Source organism: Hemicordylus capensis, chromosome 1, assembly GCF_027244095.1.
Source record: "Hemicordylus capensis ecotype Gifberg chromosome 1, rHemCap1.1.pri, whole genome shotgun sequence".
NCBI classification, from domain to species: Eukaryota; Metazoa; Chordata; class Lepidosauria; order Squamata; family Cordylidae; genus Hemicordylus; species Hemicordylus capensis.
Genome location: NC_069657.1, coordinates 431253437 through 431279545, shown reverse-complemented (window position 1 = coordinate 431279545; position 26109 = coordinate 431253437). Strand labels below are relative to the sequence as shown.

The 26109-nt window shown below is 45.5% G+C and overlaps 1 protein-coding gene across 2 annotated transcripts in view; it reads left to right on the top strand.

Moving 5' to 3' along the window:
* PTK7 (protein tyrosine kinase 7 (inactive)) overlaps positions 1-21867 on the top strand; it is a 153145-nt gene extending 131278 nt beyond the window's left edge. For both annotated transcript variants that reach the window (XM_053313098.1, XM_053313091.1), the window contains exons 11-20: positions 920-1069; positions 1267-1417; positions 6630-6757; positions 7766-7969; positions 12219-12374; positions 14698-14930; positions 15959-16039; positions 17891-18042; positions 18142-18320; positions 20284-21867. In XM_053313098.1, the coding sequence (XP_053169073.1) occupies positions 920-1069; positions 1267-1417; positions 6630-6757; positions 7766-7969; positions 12219-12374; positions 14698-14930; positions 15959-16039; positions 17891-18042; positions 18142-18320; positions 20284-20444 (1595 nt within the window). In that variant the 3' untranslated portion in view covers positions 20445-21867. The remainder of the gene's footprint in view (positions 1-919; positions 1070-1266; positions 1418-6629; positions 6758-7765; positions 7970-12218; positions 12375-14697; positions 14931-15958; positions 16040-17890; positions 18043-18141; positions 18321-20283) is intronic.
* The last annotated feature ends 4242 nt before the right edge of the window (positions 21868-26109 follow it).

Genomic DNA, 26109 nt, shown 5'->3' with positions numbered 1-26109 from the left:
TACAGAAAGATCCCGTACGCAGAGCGATTATGCCCCTGCGGCTCAGAGCAAATTGAAACCACTGAGCATGTCCTTTTATACTGCCTGTTCTACAGAGACATTTGCGCCGCCCTTATTTCTCCACTGCTGAACAAGCTTCCGGGTCGTACGAGTCACTTCTATATTCAATTGCTACTATCTGACTCTAACCCACCCACCACAAAGATCGTTGCCAAGTTCTGCTCAGCTGCGATTGGCATCCTGCGAAAGATGATAGCTGATGGGCTCCCCTAATCTGATTCCTGATAACACTCGCCTCCATATTCTTCATATCATATTAATTGCACTATGGCAGTACATAATATTTTATTAGATTAATGTAGTGTAACTTCACCACTTAGTGTATTTTAGTGTACCATTTAGTGTAATTTAGTGTAACTTTACCATTTTTAGTAATAGTCCAATTTATGGTAACCATTATAGTTTTAACCATTCTTAATTTTAATTCTAGCTTTTTACCACATATGTAATCATATGTAATCATTTTCAGCTATATTACTACTACTATGTAAATTCCCCTTCTATCTTTTCTGTGTATTTTATTATGGAAAAGTATGTTTAGTGGTTTTAGTTTCTTAGTAGTCTAGCTTGTTTCTTTTTAAATTGTAATTATTTTGAATTCTAGCCTTTTCACAATAGCTACCATCATATTTGCAATCACCTCTATCAACATGTAACTTTTCTCTAGTATTACCTTCATTCAATGTGTAATTTTATGCTGGTCTCTTACCATAATAAAGGCTTATGTATGTATGTATGCATTGCATTTTGCCTATTTTTCTTGTCCGTTACGGATAACGAAGACTGTCTTTTGGGTGAAACTGCTCTTCCCCAGTGCACTGGTCCTACTCAGCTATGTTTCTGCTCCCCCACGATACAGATGGAAGCAGCCTGCCCACTTCAGTCCGTCACAATGCCGGAAACCTGCACTTTGCTAGAGTGACCAGGAATGATGCTGGCAATTATACTTGCATTGCTTCCAACAGCCCACAGGGAGAGATCAGAGCTGTGGTGCAACTCACAGTGGCAGGTGAGCATTGGGTGGAGCAACATTTATTTTAGATGGACTTGGGTGAGTGCAGTTGGGAGTCTGTGAGCCTAGTGAGCCCACCCTGGTCTTTTGAGGTGCTTGGTGGGATGTTGAGACTTCTGTAGAGAGTAACGCTCATACCTGTTCTTGTGTGGATCTAAAGACTTATTCTGGGGTGCTTCCCTTCCCCCCCCTAGTTTTTATAAGCTTTAAGCTGAAGCCGGATGACACAACGGTTTACCCAGGGCACACTGCCATGTTCCAGTGCCAAGCTGAAGGTGACCCAGTTCCGCATATCCAGTGGAAAGGGAAAGACAGGATGTTGGATCCCAGCAAACCCATATCCAGGTAATTTCCACTCCCTCTGCAGGTCGCCCTGCCTTGTCCCTGTTGGGTGAAGTCAACCTTGCAGGTGTGAAAATAGCCTTGCAAATGTAAAGTGGGGCTTCTGGGGTCAGAGGGCATTTGTGTATGCTTTGAGGCAATATGCATATTCCGCTTTAGTGGGTTCCACTTGGAAGTTTTGTCCTGCTGCCATACATAATGTTTCCTGTTACTTTAATTATACCACTGCAGGTGCTGGGATTCTATGTTAAAATTTCCAATTTGGCAACCAGAATATGAATATCTTGGATGGAATAAATGTTAACCAAATTGAGCAGGTGTCGGTTTAATGCACATAATTTTAAAGCTTTGTTCCATTGCACTCTTTCCTGACTGTACTTATTTTCACCAGGCTTTGGAAAAGTAAAATTGGTCACATGGAAAAATGGGGAGGATACATGTGTTGAGGGCAAGGTGAAATGTGCAGTGTGTGAGACTTTTACCTTTACCACCTAGAAGTTCTACCATTCTCTCAGATTTCCAGTCCTTAACCAGTAATTGCCAGAATACTTTCATGGTTTTCATCCTCAGTCATGAGGACTAGAATCTTAATGTTTTTGAGGAAGAAGGGGAGTGGAAACAGGAGAGCATGTCAGGATACTTTATAGAGGCTTCTTCACAGTTCAGGAAGATATGACTATAACCATTCAGGCACAAGGCTGTACCTAGTGATTGCAGGTTCAGGAGTGGGATTTGGTATTGGGCACAGAATTTAGCATCATAAAAATCTCAGGCTTTATTTCCCCTCCAAAAAGCAAGTTTCTTTTTTTCCTTTTTTGCATTTTAAATTTTTATTGGCTTTTACAATAGCTTTACATTCAAACTACATTCATTTCTACACATAAGTAAAGATTGACTTCCCGCTTACCTATCTGCGTGGTTCATGACAACTATACATATAAACCATTGCTATAATAATTCAAAACAAACATACTCCACACTACTACTCAGTTTTACCCAACCCAACCCAACCTGCTGTTATTAATATATTTCAAACCCTACTGAAAAGTCCATATTAGAAAAATAGTTCTTTAAGTAAAGCAAAAATAGTTCCCAATCTTTAAAACATTCCAAATTTTTGTCTCTTATAAGTGCTGTAAGCTTTGCCATCTCAGCAACAAAATTTTTATCAGCCAGTCTTCTTTTGTGGGTATTTTAGTGTCTTTCCATTTCTGTGCCTATACTATCCTAGCCGCCGTGGCTGCATGCGTAAAAAACAAAAAGTAAGTTTCTAGTCCTTTATGGCTGTACAGACTGTGGGTAATAACTGGTGAAATAACATCAGTAGACGGGACATGACGAGTAGAAACGAATTATATAATATAAGTGAAAAGACGTGAACTTTAAATTTGCATAATTCATGCAAATAGCAGAATTAAGCATTTTTGAAGTGTTGTTTTTGAAGCATTGTGCATAGCACTGAGCATGTGCAACTATAACTAACTGACGAGGTGGAGATGGTTGCTGGCTGTTCAGACAACTTTCAGCATTTTTGAGCAAATCCTTGTATAAAACACACAGATTTATTGTAAGCCTCCCCGCAATCAGGGCTGTGACCAAACATTGTTGGAGCCAACGTCTCTCCCTGTAAGACACATTATCAACTGGAGCTGCGGGTACACTGTGTGCAATTTCCACAAGAGGGCAGGAAAGCTTTTCTTTAGGAACTTGCAAGTTAGGGAGGCCACCATCTTGCACTGCATAACTACTACTACCACAAATACTTATATATCGCTCTTCAACCAAAGTTCTCAAAGCGGTTTACATAGGAAAAATAATAATAATAATAATTATTATTATTATTATTAATGGGCATTCTCCAGGCGGATAACATTGCACACACTGAAGTTAAAAGAAAAATGGGAAGTGAATATATCAGGAGAGTTAGAAAAATCCTCAAGTCCAAACTCAATGGCGGGAGCACAATACAAGCCATAAACACCTGGGCTATACCTGTTATCAGATACACTGCAGGAATAATAGACTGGACCGAGGCAGAGCTAGAGACACTAGATCGTAAGATCAGGAAAATAATGACCACCAATCATTAAAAATTAGATTTGGCTAATTTTTAGCCAAACTTTGGGTTACAGCCCATTTTACCCACGAGTATACCCTTTGGATCCTGGCAACCTTGCTCTACACCCACGCAGTGATGTAGATAGGCTATACCTCCCTTGCAGCTCAGGTGGAAGAAGAATGCTGCAAGTCCATCAAACAATAGAAGAGGAGAAAAGAGGCCCTGAAAAATATATAAAGGACAGTAAAGAAGATGCACTTCAAATGGTCAATAATGAGAAACTATTCAACACCAATGAAACAAAGCAGGCCTACAAGAAAGAACAAGTCAAGAACCGAGCAGAAAAATGGAAAAAGAAGCCACTGTATGGTCAATATGTGCACAATATAACTGGAAAATCAGACATCACCAAGACCTGGCAGTGGCTTAAGAATGGGAACTTGAAGAAAGAAACAGAGGGTTTAATACTGGCTGCAAAAGAACAGGCACTAAGAACAAATGCAATAAGAGCAAAAGTCGAAAAATCAACAACAGCATGTGCCGCCTTTGTAAAGAAGCAGATGAAACCGTGGACCACCTAATCAGCTGTTCTCAAAAGATCGCACAGACTGACTACAAACAAAGGCATGACAAGGTAGCAGGGATGAGACACTGGAACATCTGCAAAAAATACAAGCTACCTGTAGCCAAACATTGGTGGGACCATAAAATTGAAAAAGTTGTCGAAAATGAAGATGCAAAAATATTTTGGGACTTCTGACTACAAACAGACAAACATCTGCCACACAATACACCAGATATAACTGTAGTCGAGAAGAAAGAAAAACAAGTGAAAATAATCGACATAGCAATACCAGGGGATAGCAGAATAGAAGAAAAAGAAATAGAAAAAATCACCAAATACAAAGATCTACAAATGGAAATTGAAAGGCTGTGGCAGAAAAAGACCAAAATAATCCCAGTGGTAATTGGCGCCCTGGGTGCAGTTCCAAAAGACCTTGAAGAGCACCTCAGCACCATAGGGGCCACAGAAATCACCACCAGCCAATTACAAAAAGCAACTTTACTGGGAACAGCCTATATTCTGTATTGATATCTATAATAACAGCAACAACATTGATAACAAAATTCAGCCATCCCAGGTCCTTGGGAAGGACTTGATGTCTGGATAAAACAAACCAGTCTATAACATCTGTCTGAATGTGTAAACAAGAAATAATAATAAATAATAATAATACATAAATAAGATGGTCCCCTGCCCCCAAAGGGCTCACAGTCTAAAAAGAAATTTAAGGCAGATGTTGGCAACAGCCACTGGTTGGATGCTGAGCTGGCGTTGGATAGGGCCAGTTGCTCTCCCCCTGCTAAATATAAGAGAATATAAGGTACTTTAAAAGGTGCTCAATCTTTGCTCAGTGAGCAGGTGTTAGCATTAAAAGTGTGTGTGTGTGTGTGTTTGTGTGTGTGCGCGCACCCGCACGTGTATGTGTCCATCCACAGTTGAGAGCCTCTTGCTTGCTGTGCTCTTCAGGACAGGGAGGTTCTTTTCTCCACTCCAGTCACCTACAGGCTTCTCAGATCTCCTGCCTGTCTGCAGTTCCTTCACCACTTTCCCTTTTGTGTGGGAAGAGTGCACTCCCTAGCCCGTGGCATGGCTCTCTCCAGTTCCCGCACAGCAGAAGCCAACACAATGGGCAGGCAATTAAAGGATCATCTCATTGCCCTGAAGTGTATTTAGCAATAACTAGCATTCAGAATTGTTTAATCAATCAGGCAGATGCTTACAGAGCATGCCTCAAAGCGATACAGCATAGTTGCACTGGCATGGCAGGTTGGGGGTCTGTAGCGCTGCTGTCGAGCGCATGCTTGGCTCAGATAGGGACTCACAGGATCAATCTTTGGCATCACCGGTTAGGTTTCAGGTAGCAGGGTAGAGAAAGACCGTTGTCTGCATGGTAGTCTTGAGTGACTACCAGAGGAACTTGTTAGGGGTATTTTTCCTTCTCTCCTCTAGGAGTCAGATTGTCGTCGTCAATACCCATTAGGTTGGGAGAAATGGAGTTGCTTGCTCTCTGCCTCTCCTTGCTTCCAAATATATTAAAAAGTTTTCTCTCCTCCCTTCCAGGTCTGGCTTGTTTGTTTAATGCATTCATATCCCGCCCCTTCAGTTCAGTACTGCTTGGGGCAGTTTACAAGAATAAAAGAACAATTTTTAAAAACAAGAATGCAAACAACAAGAAAATTAAAGCCAACTAAAACAACCATTTGAAATGTCCTAAAAGCAGCTGCCAAATTTCTTCCTTTTTAAAAGAGAGCCTAATGTCTGTTTACTCTCTGGATCTGACTGGTTGTCCTATCCGGGTTTAGGAAGGAATTTCACCCCAACTGTTCCGACTGGCCAAGGACTGGAGGGGACATGTGATGCAGGGGTTTTCTTCCAGTTCTACAACATCTTTCTTAAGAGACCAGAACTATATGCAGTACTCCAAATGTGGCCACACCATAGAGAGGAGAGGAGAGCTGGTCTTGTGGTAGCAAGCATGAATTGTCCCCTTTGCTAAGCAGGGTCTGCCCTGGTTTGCATTTGACTGACTACATGTGTGAGCACTGTAATATATTTCCCTCAGGGGATGGGGCCTCTCTGGGAAGATCATCTGCCTGCTTGCATGCAGAAGGTTCCAAGTTCCCTCCCTGACAGCATCTCCAAGATAGGGCTGAGAGAGACTCCTGCCTGCAACCTTGGAAAAGCCGCTGCCAGTCTGTGTAGACAATACTGAGCTAGATGGACCAATGGTCTGACTCACCATGTGGCAACTTCCTATGTTCCCTGTAAGGCAGGGGTGCACAACTTTGGTCCTCCTACTGTTTTTTGACTACTGTTTCCATCATCCCCAGCCATAGTGGACAATAGTCGGGGATGATGGGAGCTGTAGTCCAGCATTTGCAGGAGGATCAAAGTTGTGTAGCCCTGCTATAAGGTATGACTTGATTAACTTGCCTGGCTTGAGTCATCTAGAGCTGGCGCCCTGATTGAGTGGTGTGGATATGTGCTGCTTATGGAACACAATGTCCTGGGTTGTGTCAGTCGATTGCTGAGTGGTCCACTTCTGCCATGATTCCTCCCTACTGCTGCCTCCTTTTCTTGTATTTTTGCAGGATGCAAATTATGCCCAATGGCTCCCTGATCATATATGATGTCACCACTGAGGACTCTGGCAAGTACACATGCATTGCCGGGAACAGTTGCAACATCAAGCATCACGAGGCCTCTCTCCATGTTGTAGGTAAGAGATTTGGTGGTGGTCAGACTGCTGCATTTGGAATGCAGGAGAGCTCTGCATCTCCCCACCAATGGGTGAGGCAGAATGTTCCATATCTGTATACTATGCATTCTATGGTTTCCGGAAGCAAGAGGTGGTAGCCAGCATAGGGAGCTGCCTTATACCAAGTACGACAACTGGTCTGCCTAGCTCAGTATTGCCTACACTGACTGGTAGTGACTCTCCAAGGTTTCAGGCAGGAGTCTTTCCCAGCTTGACCTGGAGGTGCCAGGGATTGAACCTGGGGGTCTTCTGCATGCAAAGCAGATGCTCTACTGCTGAGCTCATGGCTTCATCTTGAAGACCCCTGCTAACTGGGCAAAGAGGCACCTTTTTAATGTGGTGATTCTCTTGATTGAGCAGTGGGAGAGTAACTGGCCCTATTCACCCCCAGCACAATACCTCCAGTGACTGTTGCTGGTGTCTATCTTGTTTCTTTTTAGATTGTGAGCCCTTTGGGGACAGGGTTCCATCTTATCTGTTTGCTATTTCTCTGTGTAAACCGCCCTGAGCCATTTTTGGAAGGGTGGTATAGAAATTGAATAAATAAATAAATAATACAATAAATTAAAAGGTCAGAATATTCAGCTAAGCCGTGGAGGTTCTAATTACAGCAATTCTCCTGGTTATTCATGAAAAAGAAGATCCCACGTTTATATCCTGTTCAGGACCAGGCGTAACCTGGCCGTGCTGGCTTGGTGGAGGAGACTACTTGGGCTAATTCTCTGCATCACAAAGACAGATCAAGCTAGGGCTGCACAACTTCAGTCCTCCAGCAGCTCCCACCATCCCAGACTATTGACCACTGTGGCTGGGAATGATGGGAGTTGAAGTCCAGCAAGAGCTGGGAGGGCTGAGGTTGTGCAGAGTTACATACATGTCTGGTTGTGAAACACTGAACATAACCAGGGGTTTTATTGCTAAAATAAGGAAGTAGCATCATGCTGCAATGTTCTGGCGTTTTACTTTCAGACAAACCAATGACAGAACAGGGTGATTCACCCAACAGCCACACTCCCTACAAGATGATCCAGACCATTGGGCTATCGGTTGGTGCTGCTGTGGCTTACATCATCATTGTGCTGGGCCTCATGTTTTACTGCAAGAAGAGGAGGAAAGCAAAGAGGCTGAAGAAGCAGCCAGAGGCGGAGGAACCTGAGATGGAGTGCCTGAACGGTAAGGGAGAGGAGCATGATCCTGGCTCGGAAGAGCAAGTCTGCACAGATATGGCACTCAGCTTAGGTCACCTGAAGGTGGGGGAAACCCATCTCTTTGAAACTGTTGGAACAGTTTCTGCCCTGTCTGGAATACTTCCATTCTATTTCTGTTGGTTCATCTTCTGTTGTACACTGCTTTGACTACCCAGGTAGGAAAGTGGCATATACATTTAATAAATAAATATCCTGCCACACCCCAAGGGCTGGGGAAGAAAGTAAAGCACAGGAATGTCAATGAAGCTGCTAATAGAATAGGATACAGAACCTCCCACCTCCCTGCTGCACAATGACAGCCAGTGCAAGGTTCTTGAAGGGCTGAGCATTCTGAAAGATGCTCAGGCTTCATCATTGGCTTTTATGTAAAGTTCTCAGTTCTGTGGTAGCCAAACAAGAGTGCCTCTCTGCTTGTCTGTGCTATTTGGGCTGGGCAGAAAGAGAGACCACTTAAGAGGATGCTCCCGGTTGAACTTGGAGGTCGATTGGCCCTGTCAGGTTATCACCATGCCTTTTTCTATACAACTGGTCAGCTTTATTACAAATGTTCATTATATTATAGACCTGACTTGTGGTCCTGATTAGAATTCTTATTGGAGAAGATAAGGGCAATGTCTCCAGAAGTGGCTGTTTGGTGGTGATAGGTGGGTTACAGTACAAGTTGTGATGACAAAGCACGCTTATGATGCTTTGGGGGCTGATCTTAAGAAACTCCTTTGATTCGACTCCTAGAAGAAATCACTGTATGATGGCAAAGCTTTAATATGGACCTGTTGATCTATGCATACGCTCGGTATTAAACCTTGAGACCCAGCCACTGTTTACGTGGTGTCAGGAAGCACTCCATAAAAGCAAGGAAAGGGTGGATTTGGAATAGGGATACAAAGTAGATAAGGTAGGGAGCCACACTATTATTTCAGCTCAGGATCAATGCTCAGGATTTGGTGGGTGTCCTGACCAGGGGAGAAGAATGATCAACCCTTGTGGTATAGAAAGAAACCTCAAGTTCCCAGAAGCTAAGGCACCACCTTAATACAGTTTTGCAGAACAATTTAAGAAAGCTTTGGATCTCAAAGAGTAGATGACTGTTCTTGGAGAGATGCCGCCTTGGCTTCTTGAGTTGCAAGGGCATTGATGGTTTCCACCTTGGAGGGTACATGGCCAGAGCAGATAATGCTTCTGGACATAAAGGCCAGTTGAGGAGAGTGAGTCATGGGGAGGAGCCTCTCTGAGCTGGCTGCTTGTACGCTCCAAGATGGGCTTTGGGGTTTCACAGACTTGGGACCAATGTGCCTACTCAGCCGTAGACTAGCAGCCCCTACCAACACCCCCCCACAACTGGCCAATGCTTGGCTTCACCAGAATATTAAATCATTATAGCCAAAGTGTGTAGATCAGGGTTTCTTAACCTTGGGCCCCCAAATGATTTTGGACTACAACTCCCATCATCCCCAGACATGGCCTTTGTGGCTGAGGATGATGGGAGTTGTAGTCCAACAACCTCTGGGGGCCCAAGGTTAAGAAACCCTGGTGTAGATAATAATGACTGGGAAGAATTGAGTGTCTCCTGTGCCTCTGTGGTGCTCACCAAGGGTGACTCCCAAGGGAGGGGCAGAAAAGTAGTTGCCCTCCCAGCTCCCCCACCCCCTACGTTTCTGTTTCAGAAATCTAACACGTAGAACACAGTTCGCTCACCCAGAAATGCATTTTGTTCTTTCTGGGTCCCCCTCTTCTCCCCCCGCCATGTTTTTCTGATGCTCATCATTCAGTACTAATTTCATGTACTATTTGACTTCCTTAGGTCCTTTGGTTTAATTTTAAAAAAAACAGAAAACAAAAAAACCCACCAAGTTTTTAACCATTCGGGTTGCAGAGTAGCACCTGAAAATGTACCAACAGTGTCTGCTAAAGGCTTAGAAATGCTAAAGAAATGCTAGTGTAAGCAATGCTTCTTACATTAAAACAGCCCTGCTGGATCAGGCCCATTTAGTCCAGCATCCTGTTTCACACAGTGGCCCACCAGATGCCGCTGGGAAGCCCAGGAGCTGAGGGCATATCCTCTCTCCTGCTGTTACTTCCCTGCAACTGCAACAATATGCTTTTTTCTCCTCTTGGTGAGGTGAACAGGTGCAGAGCAGGGCTCCTGTTCCTTTAATTGTATGGAAGAGGAAATACAGGCAAGGACAGCTTGTCATGCAGAGATGAGACAAGATGCGCCTGCCAAAATCCACTCTTCTCCACAACCCTCATAGCCAAAGATGTCCTATGCATCTGATCTCTCCCTCTATCTCTTACTTTAAAAAATAAATGAATACACACCTAAGCAAGAAAATAAAATGGTGGTGGTTTCACTGGTGCAATCCACTTTTTTTAATTAGTTGTGATCCCAGCTGAATGCTCATGTTTTACACAGTGGCAGTACCTTCTAGCTTATCTTTTCCCTCCTTATTTTCTCCAGTCTCGGCTAATTGTTCTGTTTTTATTTATTTAACCTCTTAGAGGCTGCCAGGTTTCTTGCTTCTGTTTATCTTTTTATTTTATTTTTTTTGTACGTTTATGGTTTTTAATGCTGATTTTAAGGTTTTAAATGTAACTTTTATGTATTTTATCTTTTGTAAACCGCTTTGAGATACATTATAAAGGGCAATATAAAAATGGAAATGGATGGATGGATGGATGTAGGGCCCATTCTTGCCAAAATATTTTCAAAATCTGCAGAACCTCATAATGACCAGAACCTGGGCAGAATTTCCATTACATTGGTTCTGATTTAGTTGGGTTTTTCTAACATACCTTTCAGCATTAAGAATAGCCATAGGAAATGTTCTGCGTGGAGGGGACTGCCTGTCTTGCTAGATACTTAAGATGTAGCTTCAGGCTTTTCTGTGCAGGGCAGACTTAACCCGTCAGTTCCTCTGAGAACACAAGAGCTGCCCAGAATACTCTGTTAATCCATCACAAGTGACAGCAATACCTACCTGCTGCCTCTGCTGCTGAGGAGCCATGATGAGGTTTGATCTAACTACTGGAGGGTTATGAAAAAAACCATGAGGGGCATTCAGCAGGAGCCTCTAGTGATAGGCCAAATAGCAAGGGGGCTTAATCAAATTTCAGAGATGGGAAGGCTGCCAAGGAGAAAGGCATCCCTGAATTGTGTGGCTGCAGTGCCCTCTAGTGACCAAGACAAGCTAGTCTTAAGAATGGACCATTCTCTCAAGAAATAGATCCCTGCACACTCTGCCCCCAAATTACTGAAGACCAGCTTGCTTCGGAACTGCCCACGGCTGTTCTTCGAGACAGCTTAATCTGCACACGGGACAGCAGGTTTGATTGGGGGAGGGATATTTTTGCGGGGTGAGATTAAAGAATGAATTGATATGCCAAGCATGCGGATAACATGCGTGACTCAGTCAACTGAAGTAATCCAGAGTCAATTACAATTCTGCCTACAAATTCCCCCTATAATCCAAGAAAATCCTTTGTAATTTTTGGGAGAAGAAAGCCAAGTGTTAAAGCAACTCTTAGGCTGACGTATATAATTGGGAAAGCTGCAACGTTCTCTGCTGTGGTTCAGTTATAGGTCAAAAGATGGACTCACGTAATCAAAACAGAGGTGCTTTCCTGCATTGGTTGCTACTTCTCGAGGCATGTGTTTTTCTATGGGGAAGGTTCAAGGCATAAGACTTGCTTTAGGGTCAGGGAAGAAAGCTTACCTCCCCATGCTCCTCTGGATTCACTTCAGTTAAGAGTGTCTCACCTTCACCAGGAATCGGACTCAGAATCTTTTATTTCGGTCATTGACCAGCATAAAATAAACACATTCAAGATAACATCATTTTAGTTGGTAAATTGTTTGCGGATTTTACAGGCAGTATCACAAAACTTGGCCACACTGCCCAACCTTCACCAGGAGTTATGTGCTCCCTGCACATAATTAGCAGCTCAGGTGGCTGGCTAAATGGACTTGTGCACTCAAGCTATAGATTGTGATGGTGCCATAGGCCACTTATCCAACTCCCGTTGCAGAGGCATAGGCAATAGAGCTCCCCTGGAATTTGCCTTGCCTTGCAGGCACAATCGCTGGCCGTCGGTGCTTCCATTTTGCATGGTTCGTTGCCAAGGAGTGTGCGAACCCCTACAATAAAATACCCAAACTCCAGGATGTGCTCACTGTAACAGCAATCCTTTATAAAGATCCATGTTTCCCTTTTCAGGAGGCACTTTGCTGCAAAACGGGCAGACCACTGCTGAGATCCAAGAAGAAGCGTCTCTGAACAATCTTGGCAGCAGCTCTGCCACCAGCAAGAGGCACAGCACTGGTGACAAGATGCACTTCCCTCGCTCCAACCTGCAGACAATCACTACCTTAGGTATGCTTCATAGCAACAGTTCTGCTTTGTGTTTGTTGACCAATGCACAGCCTGATCTCAGCCCATGTATTTGCTGCTCTCCTTCCCTCCCTCTTCAAACAGTGCCATGGTTTGATGGATTTGCAGATTCCCAACGTGTCCACTGAAGCCTTGCTGCATAGCTCCCACGTCTCCCTGCCCGTCCCTGGGCTGGTGCCATTTAACCTTTTTTTTTAGGGCAACCCTGCTAACTTTTTTTTAAGTGGAGATTCTCTCATATTTAGCACGGAGAGAGCAACTAGTCCTATGCAACCCCAGCACAGCACCTCTCCCGTGGCTGTTGCTGGTATGCACCTTATATTGCTTATCGATTGTGATCCCTTTGGGACGGAGCCATCTCCCCCCCCCTTTTTCTTTTAATGTAAACCACTTTGAGAACTCTTGTTGAAAAGCAATATATACAAATATATTCATCGTGGTAGTACAGTGGTCCCTCGACTTACGTAATTAATCCATTCCGAACGCACGTTCGGAGGTCGAAATTTTCGTAAGTCGAAGAGCGCACCACGGAAGTCTGGAAACATTCGTAAGTCGAGGAAACCGCATCTAAAAATTCGTAGGTCGAGTAAGCTGAATCTAAACCGGCAACTACTTCCGGTCTTTTTTGTCGCTCGTAACTCGAAAACATCGGATGTCGAGTAGTTCGTAGGTCGAGGGATTACTGTAATTCTGAGTTTTGGTTGATTTTGCACATCAGTAAAAACAATGGTTGTGAAGTAGAAAGCATATTTATTTTTGTCTTTAGGGGGCGATCAGTATGTGTTGTAGCTGGCTTAATCCTAAGAGGCATTCCCTCCTGTTAGGTGTGAGAGGGATGGAGGAATGCCTCTTGGGGCTTGCAATCTGCAGGTTTTATAGGTACTAATAAGAAATATCCTTACTATCTCCAGGTGGGACTGGGGGAGACGCTTGCCTAAAAACTTGGAGAGCCACTGCCAGTCTGTGTAAACAATACTGAGCTTAGTGGACCGAGGCTCTGACTCGGTAGAAGGCAGCTTCCTATGTACTATGCGATGATACCTTACCACTTACACAGAGGTCCTACTCTTCCTAGTGCTTGACTGCTATATGTTTTCCCCACAGCTTAAATAATGTTGAATGCTGTTGGTTTGACATATATAATTCCTAATAATAGATAAGAGATTCTTAAGCATTTTCAAGACCATTATTTTGGAATTGGGGTGGTGGTAAACAATATTCAGATCCTTTCATATGTTCTGGTAAGAACTAATCTTGTCTACTTTGCTTTCATTATAATCTTAACTGATAATTAACATCCTCACAACTTAGCCAACTTCAACCTTAAACATTCTCACATCCACCATCTTGAATCGGGGTGGATGACATCATTACAAACTATGCCATTGAGATGTCCCTATGTGCCCTTACAACTGTATCAAATTTGGTTCAAAGTGGTTAGGCAGTTCACAAGTTAGCCCACTTACACTTCAGTTGTTCACTTGTCCACGCTTGAATTGGGGTAGATAAGATCATCACAAACTACGCCATTGAGGTACTGCACCAAAATTGGTCCAAATCGGTTAGGCAGTCCACAAGTTAGTCCACTTGCACCTCAAACATTTATGCATCCGCCATCTTTACTTGAGCTGGATGGCATCACCAATAACTATGTTATTGAGGTGTTCTTAGAGCTGTACCCAGTTTGGTTCATATTGGTCCAGGCATTACAAAGTTGATAGCGGGACACACACACACACAATGTGCACGGAACCAGATGGGCTAAGTTCAAAGGAGAAGTTGACTTTAAGGGCGAGGGAGCATGCACTTACCCCTCCCTCCACTTTTCTCTCGCTGGCGCTCCGTTAGCAAAGGGTCCATTGTACCTCCCTGCCGCCCCCATTGCCTCCTCAGTGATGATACCTTATTACTCATTGCCTCCTCGGTGCACAAGTGTGACATGCGCACGTACTGACGTGCACAGGTGCGTCAGGTACTTCCGGTGACGTAGGGTCCAATGGGGCAGCAGGGAGGTACGCTACCTCCCCAACAGACCCTTTGCTAATGGAGTGCCAGCGGGGGGATAGCGGAGGGAGGGATAAGTGCACCCTCCCCCGCCATTAAAGTCAACCACCACCAACCCCGCCTTCGAACTGGTGGAACTGCTGGTCCTTCAAACTGGTTCCATCTACATCCCTAACACACACACACACACACACACACACACACACACACACACACTGCTGGGTGAAAGTAGGCTAAAGATCTTGTTGTGTCTGGCTCTGGTTAGTGTGGTGAAGAGTTACATGCTGCCCTGTTCTTCCAGGGAAGGGTGAGTTTGGAGAAGTCTTTCTGGCCAAGGCAAAAGGCATTGAGGACAATGAAACGGAGGTGCTTGTTCTCATCAAGAGTCTTCAGACAAGGGACGAGCAGCTGCAGCTGGACTTCAGGCGGGAGTTTGAGATGTTTGGCAAACTGAACCATAGCAACGTGGTGCGACTGCTGGGCCTATGTCGGGAAGCAGAGCCTCACTACATGGTGCTGGAATATGTGGATCTGGTAAGAAGGCCACTGAGGGCTGATCTTGTGGCAGCAAGCATGAATTGTCCCATTTGCTAAGCAGGGTCCACCCTTGTTCACATCTGAATGGAAGACTACATGTGTGAGCACAAAGATATTCCCCTTAGGGCAGGCATCCCCAAACTGCGGCCCTCCAGATGTTGCTGAACTACAACTCCCAACATCCCTAGACACAATTTTTTGTGGCTGGTTATGCTGGAAGTTGTAGTTCAGCAACATCTGGAGGGCTGCAGTTTGGGGTTGCCTGCCTTAGGGGATGGGGCTGCTCTGAGAAGAGCACCTGTATGCTAGCATGCAGAAAGTTCCAAGTTCCCTCCCTGGCAACTCCCAAGGCAGGGCTGAGAGAGACCTGGAGAAGCCGTTGCCAGTCTGTGTAGACCAGGCCTGCTCAACTGTGCCCTCCCCCCCACCAGTTGTTTTTGGATTACCACTCCCATAATCCCCAGTTACAGTAGCCAGGGATCATGGCCAACATCTGCAGGAAGGCCGAAGTTGAGCAGCCCTGGTATAGACAATACTGAGCTAGGTGGATCAATGGTCTGACTTGGTATATGGCAGCTTCCTACGTTCCTAGTTTGGAGGTGTTGTTAGCCTGCTTCTTATATAGAAGGCTAAAAATGTAGATTCCAGTTCATTGAAAGGTGTGAAGAGAGCTTGGATTCTCTACCAAGCAAAGTGGCTTCATGTGCTAATAAATGCAAAATCGTTTCTCAAATGGAAAAGGATGATGGGGATGAAGGACCGCAGCATTAAATGGTGATTCAAGTTGCTTTAAAGGTTCATGGTATCATCATATCCTGAGACCCGAGAATCATCCAAGTTCTGCGCAAAAGCAATGTGGCTGCATCCAGACTGAAGCAGCAAGACCCGCATCCCACGGGTTTTGCACTAGGCTGGCTGCATCAGAGAAGACGCAACCTTGCCTGGGCAGAGAGCTAGCCCTGCCCTGCCTCCCAGGTCTTGGATGCTCCTTGCATGTTTCTGAAAAGAGCACTTTTTCCTCCTAGGGAGACCTGAAGCAGTTCCTGAGGATTTCCAGGACTAAAGATGAGAAGCTCAAGCCCCAGCCCATCAGCACCAAGCAGAAGGTAAAGTGGGAGACCACCACTTCAGCTGGAGACCCCCCCCTTTTTTTTTTGGCACTGAAATTTAGAGAAGCATCTCACTTGTGAAGGAGAGGTCCAGTTTTGCAAAGCCAGTGATGGCATCATTCTGTGGTATTGACTAGACTAGACAGCCAGGGACTGCATATATTCATTCATTCATTCATTCATCCATCCAAATTGCTCAGGGTGGTTTCCTAGAGTCTGTTCTTGGCAGCTCTTCAACCCCTTTTTTCTGTTTCCCTGGCCATTTAGTATCAGTGCTCTGGCTGGTTTAAAACACCCTGCCTACTGAACTGATCTTGTAGCTGGATTCAGGCTCATGACTGCCACAGAAGCAAGGAACTATGTGGGAAGCTATTGGTATGAAGCAGCTTCTGTGTTTAGCCAATTTTAACTCAGCCAGTAAACCCTAATCATCATTTTTTAAAAAAGGGTTTTTGGTATTGCAGTCAGATTTAACTACGTGGAAACCTCCTCACACAAACTGCTGTTTATTACTACTACAAATGTTTATATAGGCCCCTGCCAACTGAGCAGAGACACTTTTTAAAGTGGTGATTCTCTTATATTTATCATGAGGGGAGCAACTGACCCTATCCAACCCCAGCACAGCATCCCTCCAGTGGCTGTTGCTGGTATCTGCCTTGTCTTTATTTTTAGACTGTGATCCCTTTGGGGACCATCTTATTTATGTATTTATTTGCCTATGTAAACTGCTTTGTGAACTTTGGTTGAAGAGCGGTATATAAATATTTGTAGTAGTAGTAGTAGTAGTAGTAGTAGTAGTAGTTGTTGTTGTTATATATCGCTTTTCAACAAAAGTTCCCAAAGTGGTTACATAGAGATAAAAATAAAATGGTTCCCTGTCCCCAAAGGGCTCACAATCTAAAAAAGAAACATAAGATAAGATATCAGCAACAGTCACTGGAGAGGTGCTGTGCTGAGGATGGATAGGGCCAGTTGTTCTCCTCCTGCTAAGTATAAGAGAATTAGCACTTTAAAAAGGTGCATATTTAGCAGGGGAATATGCTTATGTGCTTAGATACACAGACTACTTTGTTGGGATGGTGACACAGGGACATTATTTAAAATAACACACACCTGATCTTGTACGAAGGAGTGAGGAGCTTAGATGCATGAGCAGAGTATATTTTCTTCAAGTGTAAGAGATCAGGGTGAGAAGCAGATGTAGACCAGCTGCTGAAGGTCGTTTGGGGGCACTGAGGTGGGGTGAGCTTACTGTAAGGGCAGGATCATGGCTGTATGTGTGAGCAGTTTGGGTTTTGCATTTTTTGAAAAAAATGTGGATTAGAACAATTCATTACACCTGTAGCCTGTAAAACCTTTCTGCTTAAAATTGGGTGCCTTGCAATATTCCAAGCAATATGACTGGCATAGTGCATATTGCACAAAGTGTCTGTTATCCTCTTAGGAGAGGAGAGCTGGTCTTGTGGTAGCAAGCATGACTTGTCCCCTTAGCTAAGCAGGGTCTGCCCTGGTTGCATATGAATGGGAGACTAGAAGTGTGAGCACAGTAAGATATTCCACTCAGGGGATGGAGCCGCTCTGGGAGGAGCAGAAGGTTCCAAGGTCCCTCCCTGGCTTCTCCAAGATAGGGCTGAGAGAGATTCCTGCTTGCAACCTTGGAGGAGCTGCTGCCAGTCTGTGAAGACAATCCTGAACTAGATGGACCAATGGTCTGACTCAGTATGTGGCAGCTTCCTATGTTCCTGTCCTTCTCTGTCCCCTCACCCTTCTCTGCCCACAACCAGTTCAAGGGCAAGGTCACCTTAAGTGTGCCTTTAAGTGATTGATGCATGCCTTTTTGTGCAGGTATCCTTCTGCTGTCAAGTCGCTTTGGGGATGGAGCATCTCTCCAACAGCAGATTTGTACACAAAGACCTGGCCGCTCGGAACTGTCTTGTCAGTGCACAAAGGCAGGTCAAGGTGTCCAGCCTGAGCCTCAGCAAGGATGTTTACAACAGGTAAGGACAACTGCAAGTCTCTCTTGCTTAGCTGGGGCTGAAGGCAGTAGTTGGCTCTCTGGAGCAGTGTTGATTTGTCTCTTGCTTTCCCATGAGCAGTGAATACTATCACTACCACCAAGCCTGGATCCCTCTCCGCTGGATGCCACCGGAAGCTGTCTTGGAGGATGAATTCTCCACCAAATCCGATGTTTGGTCCTTCGGGGTCGTCATGTGGGAAATATTCACCCTTGGGGAAATGCCCTATTCCAAGCTGGTGGATGAGGAGGTGCTAACAGGTATGTGACTCCTCACTGATGATGTTCCCTTGAGCCAGTGAGATGGGCTGCAGTGTGGAGGAGAGGAGGGGGGAGGACCTTTCCCCATTGCACAAGTCTAGATTCAATCCTACGTTAGGGGAGGGATGAAGCACTGTTTTGATGCCTTCTCCCCCGACTTACTACACATCCCTCAGCACCTCACTTAACCTCTTCTGAGATTAAAATATGCAGCAAACAGGATGTCAGTTGAGCAAATTTGCATAAGTCCAATTACAGAATGTCAGTGTTCTGCTCATAGGATGTTGGGGTTGGCAAAACTCTGCATATCCATAATACAATACAAACATGCTGCTCCTCACACCACAGAGAACTGGTCTTGTGGTCAATAGCATGAATTGTCCTCTTTGCTAAGCAGGGACAACTCTGGTTGCATTCGAATGGGAGATTACATGTGTGAGCACTGTAAAATATTCCCCTTAGGGGATGGGGGCTGCTCTGGGAAGAGAACCTGCATGCTTGCATGCAGAAGGTTCCAGGTTCCCTCCCTGGCATCTCCAAGATAGGGCTGAGAGAGACTCCTGCCTGCAACCTTAGAGAAGCCGCTGCCAGTCTGTGTAGACAACGTTGAGCCAGATGGACCAATGATCTGACTCAGTAGAAGGCAGCTTCCTATGAGATCTTGACCCCATTGAGCCATATAGCAGGCTTCATACTACTTTTCCTGCTTTGACCAGCTCTGGCTGCTCCTTTTTCCTAGAGCTGGTGTAGTTTAGTATGTAAGATTGAACTACAAATGGAGAAGTTCCTGGCTCCAAGTCTCTCTAAGCAAACACACACACACACACACACACACACACACACAACCTCAGCCTACTATCTGCACGATGGGGATGATAATACTACAATAACAAAGAGATAATGTCTATGCATTGCTTTCAGATTATTCTAAAGTGCTATTTAAATGCCAGGTAGGATTATTTTATCTGATATGGCAAGCAGCATTCTCAAGGCATTCTGAGAGCTACTGCCCATATCAGACGCCGATGGCTCTCTCTGAGGTCAGGAGGAGGACAAGAGGGCACAAGAAGCCTCGGGAGATCTCAGGGAAGGGATGGCATTGTCATGAGTCTGCTGCATATCTTCATGACTATCACTTGAAAAAGAGTCTACAGAGGCAAACCTTATCAGTCTCTTGCCTAAGAGGATGTCCTGTGCTGCCTCTCCGCACCACCCAAAGGAAGATAAATGCATGTCGAACGATATGGTGTATATTCAGATATCTGCTCCCCTGCACTGAATAGTGATTTCTCTTGGGTTTTTTTTTTTAGCAATCCCTCCCTCTAGAGAGCACAGTGGTTTTCTCTCATTTGGACAGGACTCCATGGAACTCCTCCTACACACACACACACACACACACACACACACACACACACACACACACACCTCTGACAAAAATTGATGCACAATTTAGCACCGTTTTGCCCATGCTACCTCTCCTGGCCCATAAAGCTAGAGGAGGAAGTATGTGCAGCCATGACAGCCCCACAGCACTCGTTCCCTGACCTGAAAGTGGGTGGTATGAGGGTTGTAACCATCTCTTAAGGCTCCTGGTGTTCTTTCTGACATGATAGAGAGGAGGAGGAGGAGAAGGAGGAACATTAATAGGATGGGAGTGGGAGAGAAAGAGGGAGCAGTTGATGAGAAGTAAAGCCAGACTGGCGATAAGCATGTGGCTGGCTGAAGGAAAGTGGAGTTGCTAATATGCAGGGGATCTAGCAAGACAGTCTGCATACAGAGCAGCTCAGTAAAGGTGAGGGAGGAGGACAGCCGTTCTTCGTGCAGGGCATAAAGGGCTCCTGGCAGGCAGACTTTATTGAGAGGCTCCCTGCCTGATCCTTTCCAAGAACGGAGCCAGGCAGTCTTTTCTCTCTCCTTGTTTTCACTTTCTCCCTCCCCCCCCCCCCGCTCTTTCTGTCTTCAGGTTTACAGTCTGGGAAGATGAAGCTTCCCCACCCAGAAGGCTGCCCCTCCAAGCTCTCCAAGGTGATGCAGCGCTGCTGGGCTCCCAGCCCAAAGGACCGCCCATCTTTCAGCGAGATTGCCAATATGCTTGGGGAGAGCCCATCTGAAAGCAAGGCCTGAGCGCAGAAACGCTGGCCCCTGTGGCTGGGGTTCGGATGGGGCCAAAGCCTAGTTTTGGCAGGTGACTGTTACAGACTCTCGAGTGGGACCCCGGGGTCCAAACCCAAAGGGACCATGGATTTTTACACTAATGGACAAAGGTCATGGACATTGTCCCTCTGCCTGAGGCCTCTTTATCAGGCCCCAGCCCCTGCGCCTGACTAGGCTGCATTCCTCTAGGTTCTACCTCCAATATCCACAGGGCTACTTCATACCCACGAGTTACAGGGGATGCTGGGAGCCACCACAGGCCAGTCGCTCACAATGAAAAGCCTGTGGCAGGTTTGGGGGCTCCTCTGTCTTGGCACATCTAGCAGTTTCCTTCTTGAATCCTTTCTTCTTTTTTAAAGCACAGGTCGGTTCCTTCCAGGACAGAATCTTGACTTGGTGGGAGGGGGCATCGGGGGGTTCTGTCTCCTGAGGAGGAGATGCTGAGATGGCCGGAACAAGGCAGCAAGACCCCCTTGTGTTGTCCTAGGGGAGCTGTCTGCTTGACCATGTCCAGCATCACGTTGGATGGTCTAGCTCAGTTATTGCATTGGCTTAGGGGATGGGGCCATAGCTCAGTGGCGAAGCCTCTGCTTTGCATGCAGAAAGGCCCAAGTTCAGTCCCTGGCATCTGAAGGTAAGGCTGGAAAAGAATCCTGGCAGAGCTGCTGCCAGTCAGTGTAGGCAGTAAAGAGTAGAGGGACCAAGGGTCTGACTCAGTATCAGGCAGCTTCCTGTGTCAATCCCTCACCGCCTGATTGATTCTGAACTCTCCCACCTCAGTGATCAGACCAGGAGGCTTTGAGCAGCTGCCAAGGCCAGGCTGGTAGCCCCATTTGGAAGGGGGTGAATGGTGCTCTCCATGAACATACGCCTGCCATTTTCTTCTTGGGAAGCAGTCTCCGGCCCTCGCACAGGATCTAGTGTCCACCCACACTGGAAAGGAGGACTCTTCCTTAACATGCCCCCAGACACACACACACTGTCCTCCTCTTAAGTCAGTGAGGAAGCTGTATATTTATTAAGCAGTTCTCTCTCTCTCTCTCTCTCTCTCTCCTGGAACTGTCCGTCTGTCAGGCTTTCTGGCACCTCCCAACATATCCAAAAGGAGCAAAGAACACTTAAGTGCCTGGCATATGAAGGAGATTTTCACTTGCTTTCCTGACTATCCAATGCCGCCTTTTTATATGATTATTTGAGGCAATATTTGTTTTCCTTTTTTTTTTAATGTTGACACCTCTCAGCCTTAGTATTTTTTTTAGTATTATTATTACTGGAATTGCAGCCTAGAGACATTTTAGTTTCAGTTTGCTTGCGTGGAGGGTAGAACAGCCAAGAGGGTGGTTTTTTTTTTATATGCTGCTCTTAATAAAGAGTCCCTCTCTTAAAAAAAACCAAAAAACACCTCTGTGTCACTTTTCTGCTTCCTTCCTTCCTTCAGTGTGAATATTGCTAACCAGCACAGAGTTCTTTTGCATGGGGAGGTTTGCACTGGGGTTGGGGGTGGGGAGGCTCCCAAGATGGTGTAGAACAGTAGGACCTTGTCAGTATGCACATTGTCCAGATTTTTTTCTACAACCTTAAAATGCTTTTAGTTGATTAATCAAATCAGTTTACATTACAAGAAGCATTGTCTTGGATAAACATTTCGATAAGGTTCCTTGGGCTAACACAGACGTACTGTTTAAAAAATCCTACAAAACGTATTGTCCAAGCCGAAGGGCATGTAGGCCTCTGGACTAAGACTGGAGGCTTGTTTCTAAGATGGACGTTTCTCCCCATCTCACGGTCTTGCTTAGGTATCCTAGCATACGGCCAGGAACATAGCAAGTGTTCCAGAGAGGAAATGGTACCTTTCCCCCGCTTGGGACATGCAACAAGCCAGCCATCTGGATTATGCAGACTTTGATTTTTTCATACAGATTGATGAGTGCCAAAGCACCCCATGTATATCCAGGCAACCAGTGGCATAGCAAGGTTGAAGGCGGCCCGGGTGGAAACTCTGGAGCACCTTGCTGCCCTTGGAGTGCCACTTGGCTCCCTCTGCTTTCCAGCTGCTGACCTGATTATGGAGACTATTGCTGGCGGGAGAGTGAACGTGCCTCCGCCGTTGCTGGGGGGGGGGGAGTGTGGTCCAGCCTGGGAAGCAACTCCATCCCTCTGTGCTCGGGAAGCAGGAATGCCATGCGTGGGATGGGAAGCGCTGCCCCGTGAGGGAGCCAAGCCAAGCAAGGCAGCCCTCGTCGGGGCCAGGAGGCTCTGGGAGGCAGGGCAGTGCGGGTTCTTTGGATCTGTCCATGCTATTGAAGCTGCGCCCCTGTAGACAATATGGATACAAATTGGTACCCATCAATCCACCTGAATGAATTGGATCAAGTGCTAGCAATGTTGGTTGATAAACCTAGCCCCTCTTGCATTTAATCACACCCATTTAGCACGCTTCTCTACTAACTCCACCCTCCACACACTTTTTTTTTGTTTAAAGAGACTCCCATCCCAATTTAGTTGCGGCAAGAGAGGGACCTGTCAGCATTCAGACTTTGTGTTTGCCATATTCCCTTGAAGGGTTTTGAAACTAAGGAAGAATCTAATCACAGGGAGTGTTTCCTAGCTTGTGTTAAGAGTGATTCTGCCCCCCGCCCCTTCCTTGGACACGTTCAAACGAAGAACTAGATTGAGCTATGTTAGGACAGGGTGTATATACAGAGTGGCTTTCCCCTCTAGACTCTTAAGTTGGTTGAGCCTGAATGGTTATCCAGACGAGGCCTCTGCCACAAGAAGAATCTACGCATTGATTCTGCCCAACTCTCTCTTGAAAGACAGATCAGACTAGGTAATAGACTGAGACTAAAACTGCTGCTGTTTAAACTTCCTTTTATGCCACTAGCTATATTTCAGCTGTAAATATAATAGTAACATGCAAATCTGCCATTCTGTATTGAATATTGCACTGTATGAAAATCCCACAGAAGTAGCTGCTCCTTGAAGTATGCGTAAACCACAGGGCAGGTTCACACAAGGCAATACCTCCCATGCATTTCCTCTGCTACCCCCCCCCCCCAAAAAGAAGAAGCCGCCAAAATGGTGTCCAACTTTTGGATAGAGGCCAGTCTAAATGCAGAATTACTCATGTGTGATTACATTAGCAGTTGCCTCTAAACAAAGAACTGGGTTTAAGACTTGCTTCAAAAAGTGCAGAGCAGCTCTACCACAAGGTTTACAGCAGCAGTTTCTGACAATTAAACATGGAAAACTTGAGCTATAAAAGCAGAGCATGGTCTAGATGTTCAAATCATGGTTTGCCACAAGTTGTGGGGTTGGGCGTGGCGGGGGGACATTCCTTAAACGAAGAAAGAAAGTTCCCACACACACACACACCACCCAGAAAATCACTATAAATAACCATGACAGCCTAAATGAGATGGATTTGTTCAGTTCTGATGATATCTGACAACTGCAGCTTCTAATCTCCAGGGTATGTCTGCCGAGCTAGCGAGAGAGAGACTGTTTGGGTTTGTGACAACTCAAATCTGAGTGACAGAACAGGCTACTCACCTACCCATGAAGGTACATAAGAACAGCCCTGCTGGATCAGGCAAAAGGCCTATCTAGCCAGCGTGGTGTAGTGGTTAGAGTGCTGGTCTAGGACCGGGGAGACCCGAGTTCAAATCTCCATTCAGCCATGAAACTAGCTGGGTGACTCCACTGGCCAGTCACTTCTCTCTCAGCTCTCACAGGGTTGTTGTGAAAGAGAAACTAAAGTATGTAGTACACCGCTCTGGGCTCCTTGGAGGAAGAGCGGGATATAAATGTAATAATAATAATAATAGTCCTTGTTTCATACAGTGGCCCACCAGATGCCTCTGAGAAGTCCACAAGCAAGAGGTATGTGCATGCCCTCTCTCCTGCTGTTGCTCCCCTGCAACTGGTATTGAGAGGCATTGTGCCTCTTGAGTCTGGAGTTGGCCCACAGCCACCAGACTAGTAGCCATTGATAGACCTGTCCACCATGAATCTGTCTAAGCCTCTTTTAAAACCATCCAAGCTAGTGGCCATCACCACATCCTGTGGCAGGGAATTCCATAGATTAATTATGTGCTGTGTGAAAAAGTATTTCCTCTTGTCAGTCCTAAATTTCCCGACCTTCAGTTTTATGAGATGACCCCTGGTTCTAGTGTTGTGTGTGTGTGAGAGAAAATTTTCTCTGTCCACCCTCTCCACTCCATGCATAATTATATACACCTCGATCATGTCTCCCCATAGTCGCCTAATTTCCAAGGTAAAGTGCCCCACATGCTGTAGCCTAGCCTCACAAGGAAGATGCTCCAGGTAAGGCAAGGCCCCATTCTGTGCTCCTACCAGCTGTGCCAGTCACACTTTCTCAGCCTCAGCTTCTCGCTGATAAAGTGGGAACACTATTGAGCAGTGAAAGCTTAGGGAGATGCTTTAAGGTGAAAATTCAGGGATTATGTGACAGGATGGTTACTTGAACAGTAAAAATACGAATTTTTAAACCTTACAATTTATAACCTGCCTTTCTAAGTTCCTTTTTTAATTATTCAGGGTGTCTCTGGCTATCTTAATAGCAACAGCCTTATGGGGCTATATTACAGATTTCTTAAATGCAAGCGCCCGTGGCGTAGTAGGTTAGAACAGCCACCAGATTTGTAGACAGGAACATCAAGAGGCCAGGAGAGCATTGTTATCATTATCCCCTTTGCCTCTCTTTGTCCCATGGAAGAGTGATTCAACCAAGTGGGTTAGAGCATGTGAGTAAGAGACAGTGCTTGAGGATAGAAGCTTTGGGGTCAAAATTGCAGCCATAGTGCAGCATGATTTATGGGAGCTGGTCTACCTCAGGAAGGCCTGGTGTGGGTAGTGGGTCACTGCTAGCAGGGCAACTTCAAGTGGGGTTGCTACCTTGGGGGTGGTGCAAGGGTCCACTCCTAATGCTCAGTCTTTGAAGCCTGGTCCTGTCTGATGCAATATGGAGGAGGAAATCATGATGAGAGCAGGGTTCACAATAACTGAACTTGCTACCCTTGGTGAGAGAAAGTAAGTGAAGAATGCACCCTATGGTGAGAGTAGGGATCCACTCCAAATGCTGAGAATCAAAAGACCATCATGTGCAAATAAAACTGGCTGTCAGTTTATCTGGAGAGTGGGTCTACCTAAGTTTGTCATGGTGTTAGATGTGATTGAAGATTTCCCTCTGATTGAATGACTGGTGCTGACTATATTGGATTTCTCTGCTTAGATATACCTGTCTCCATTTGAAACGATGGATTGATTCTCATTTTCCCAAGAAGCAATATCGGAATATATCAATATCCTTTGGGATAGCCTTCAGTCAGGAGGCAGGACCACGTGAAAAGTAAACCCTGGGGGGGCTCAGTGTTTCCCAAAGTAGCCCTGCTTCATCACCAGGTTGGGTCACAGGTGCAGAGGCTGTGTAGAGTGTTGTGTGTGTGTGTGTGTAACTTTTGTTGTTCATTCTTTAAAGCCCTACTCGACATTATGTTGAACATATATACAACTGTGAAGTGTATACAGGTAGAATACGGGTACAGTGTATTAGAATATGGGTGCACATGTAGATCATGGGTACAGTGAATAACTGTGCCTGTGTACACAGTAC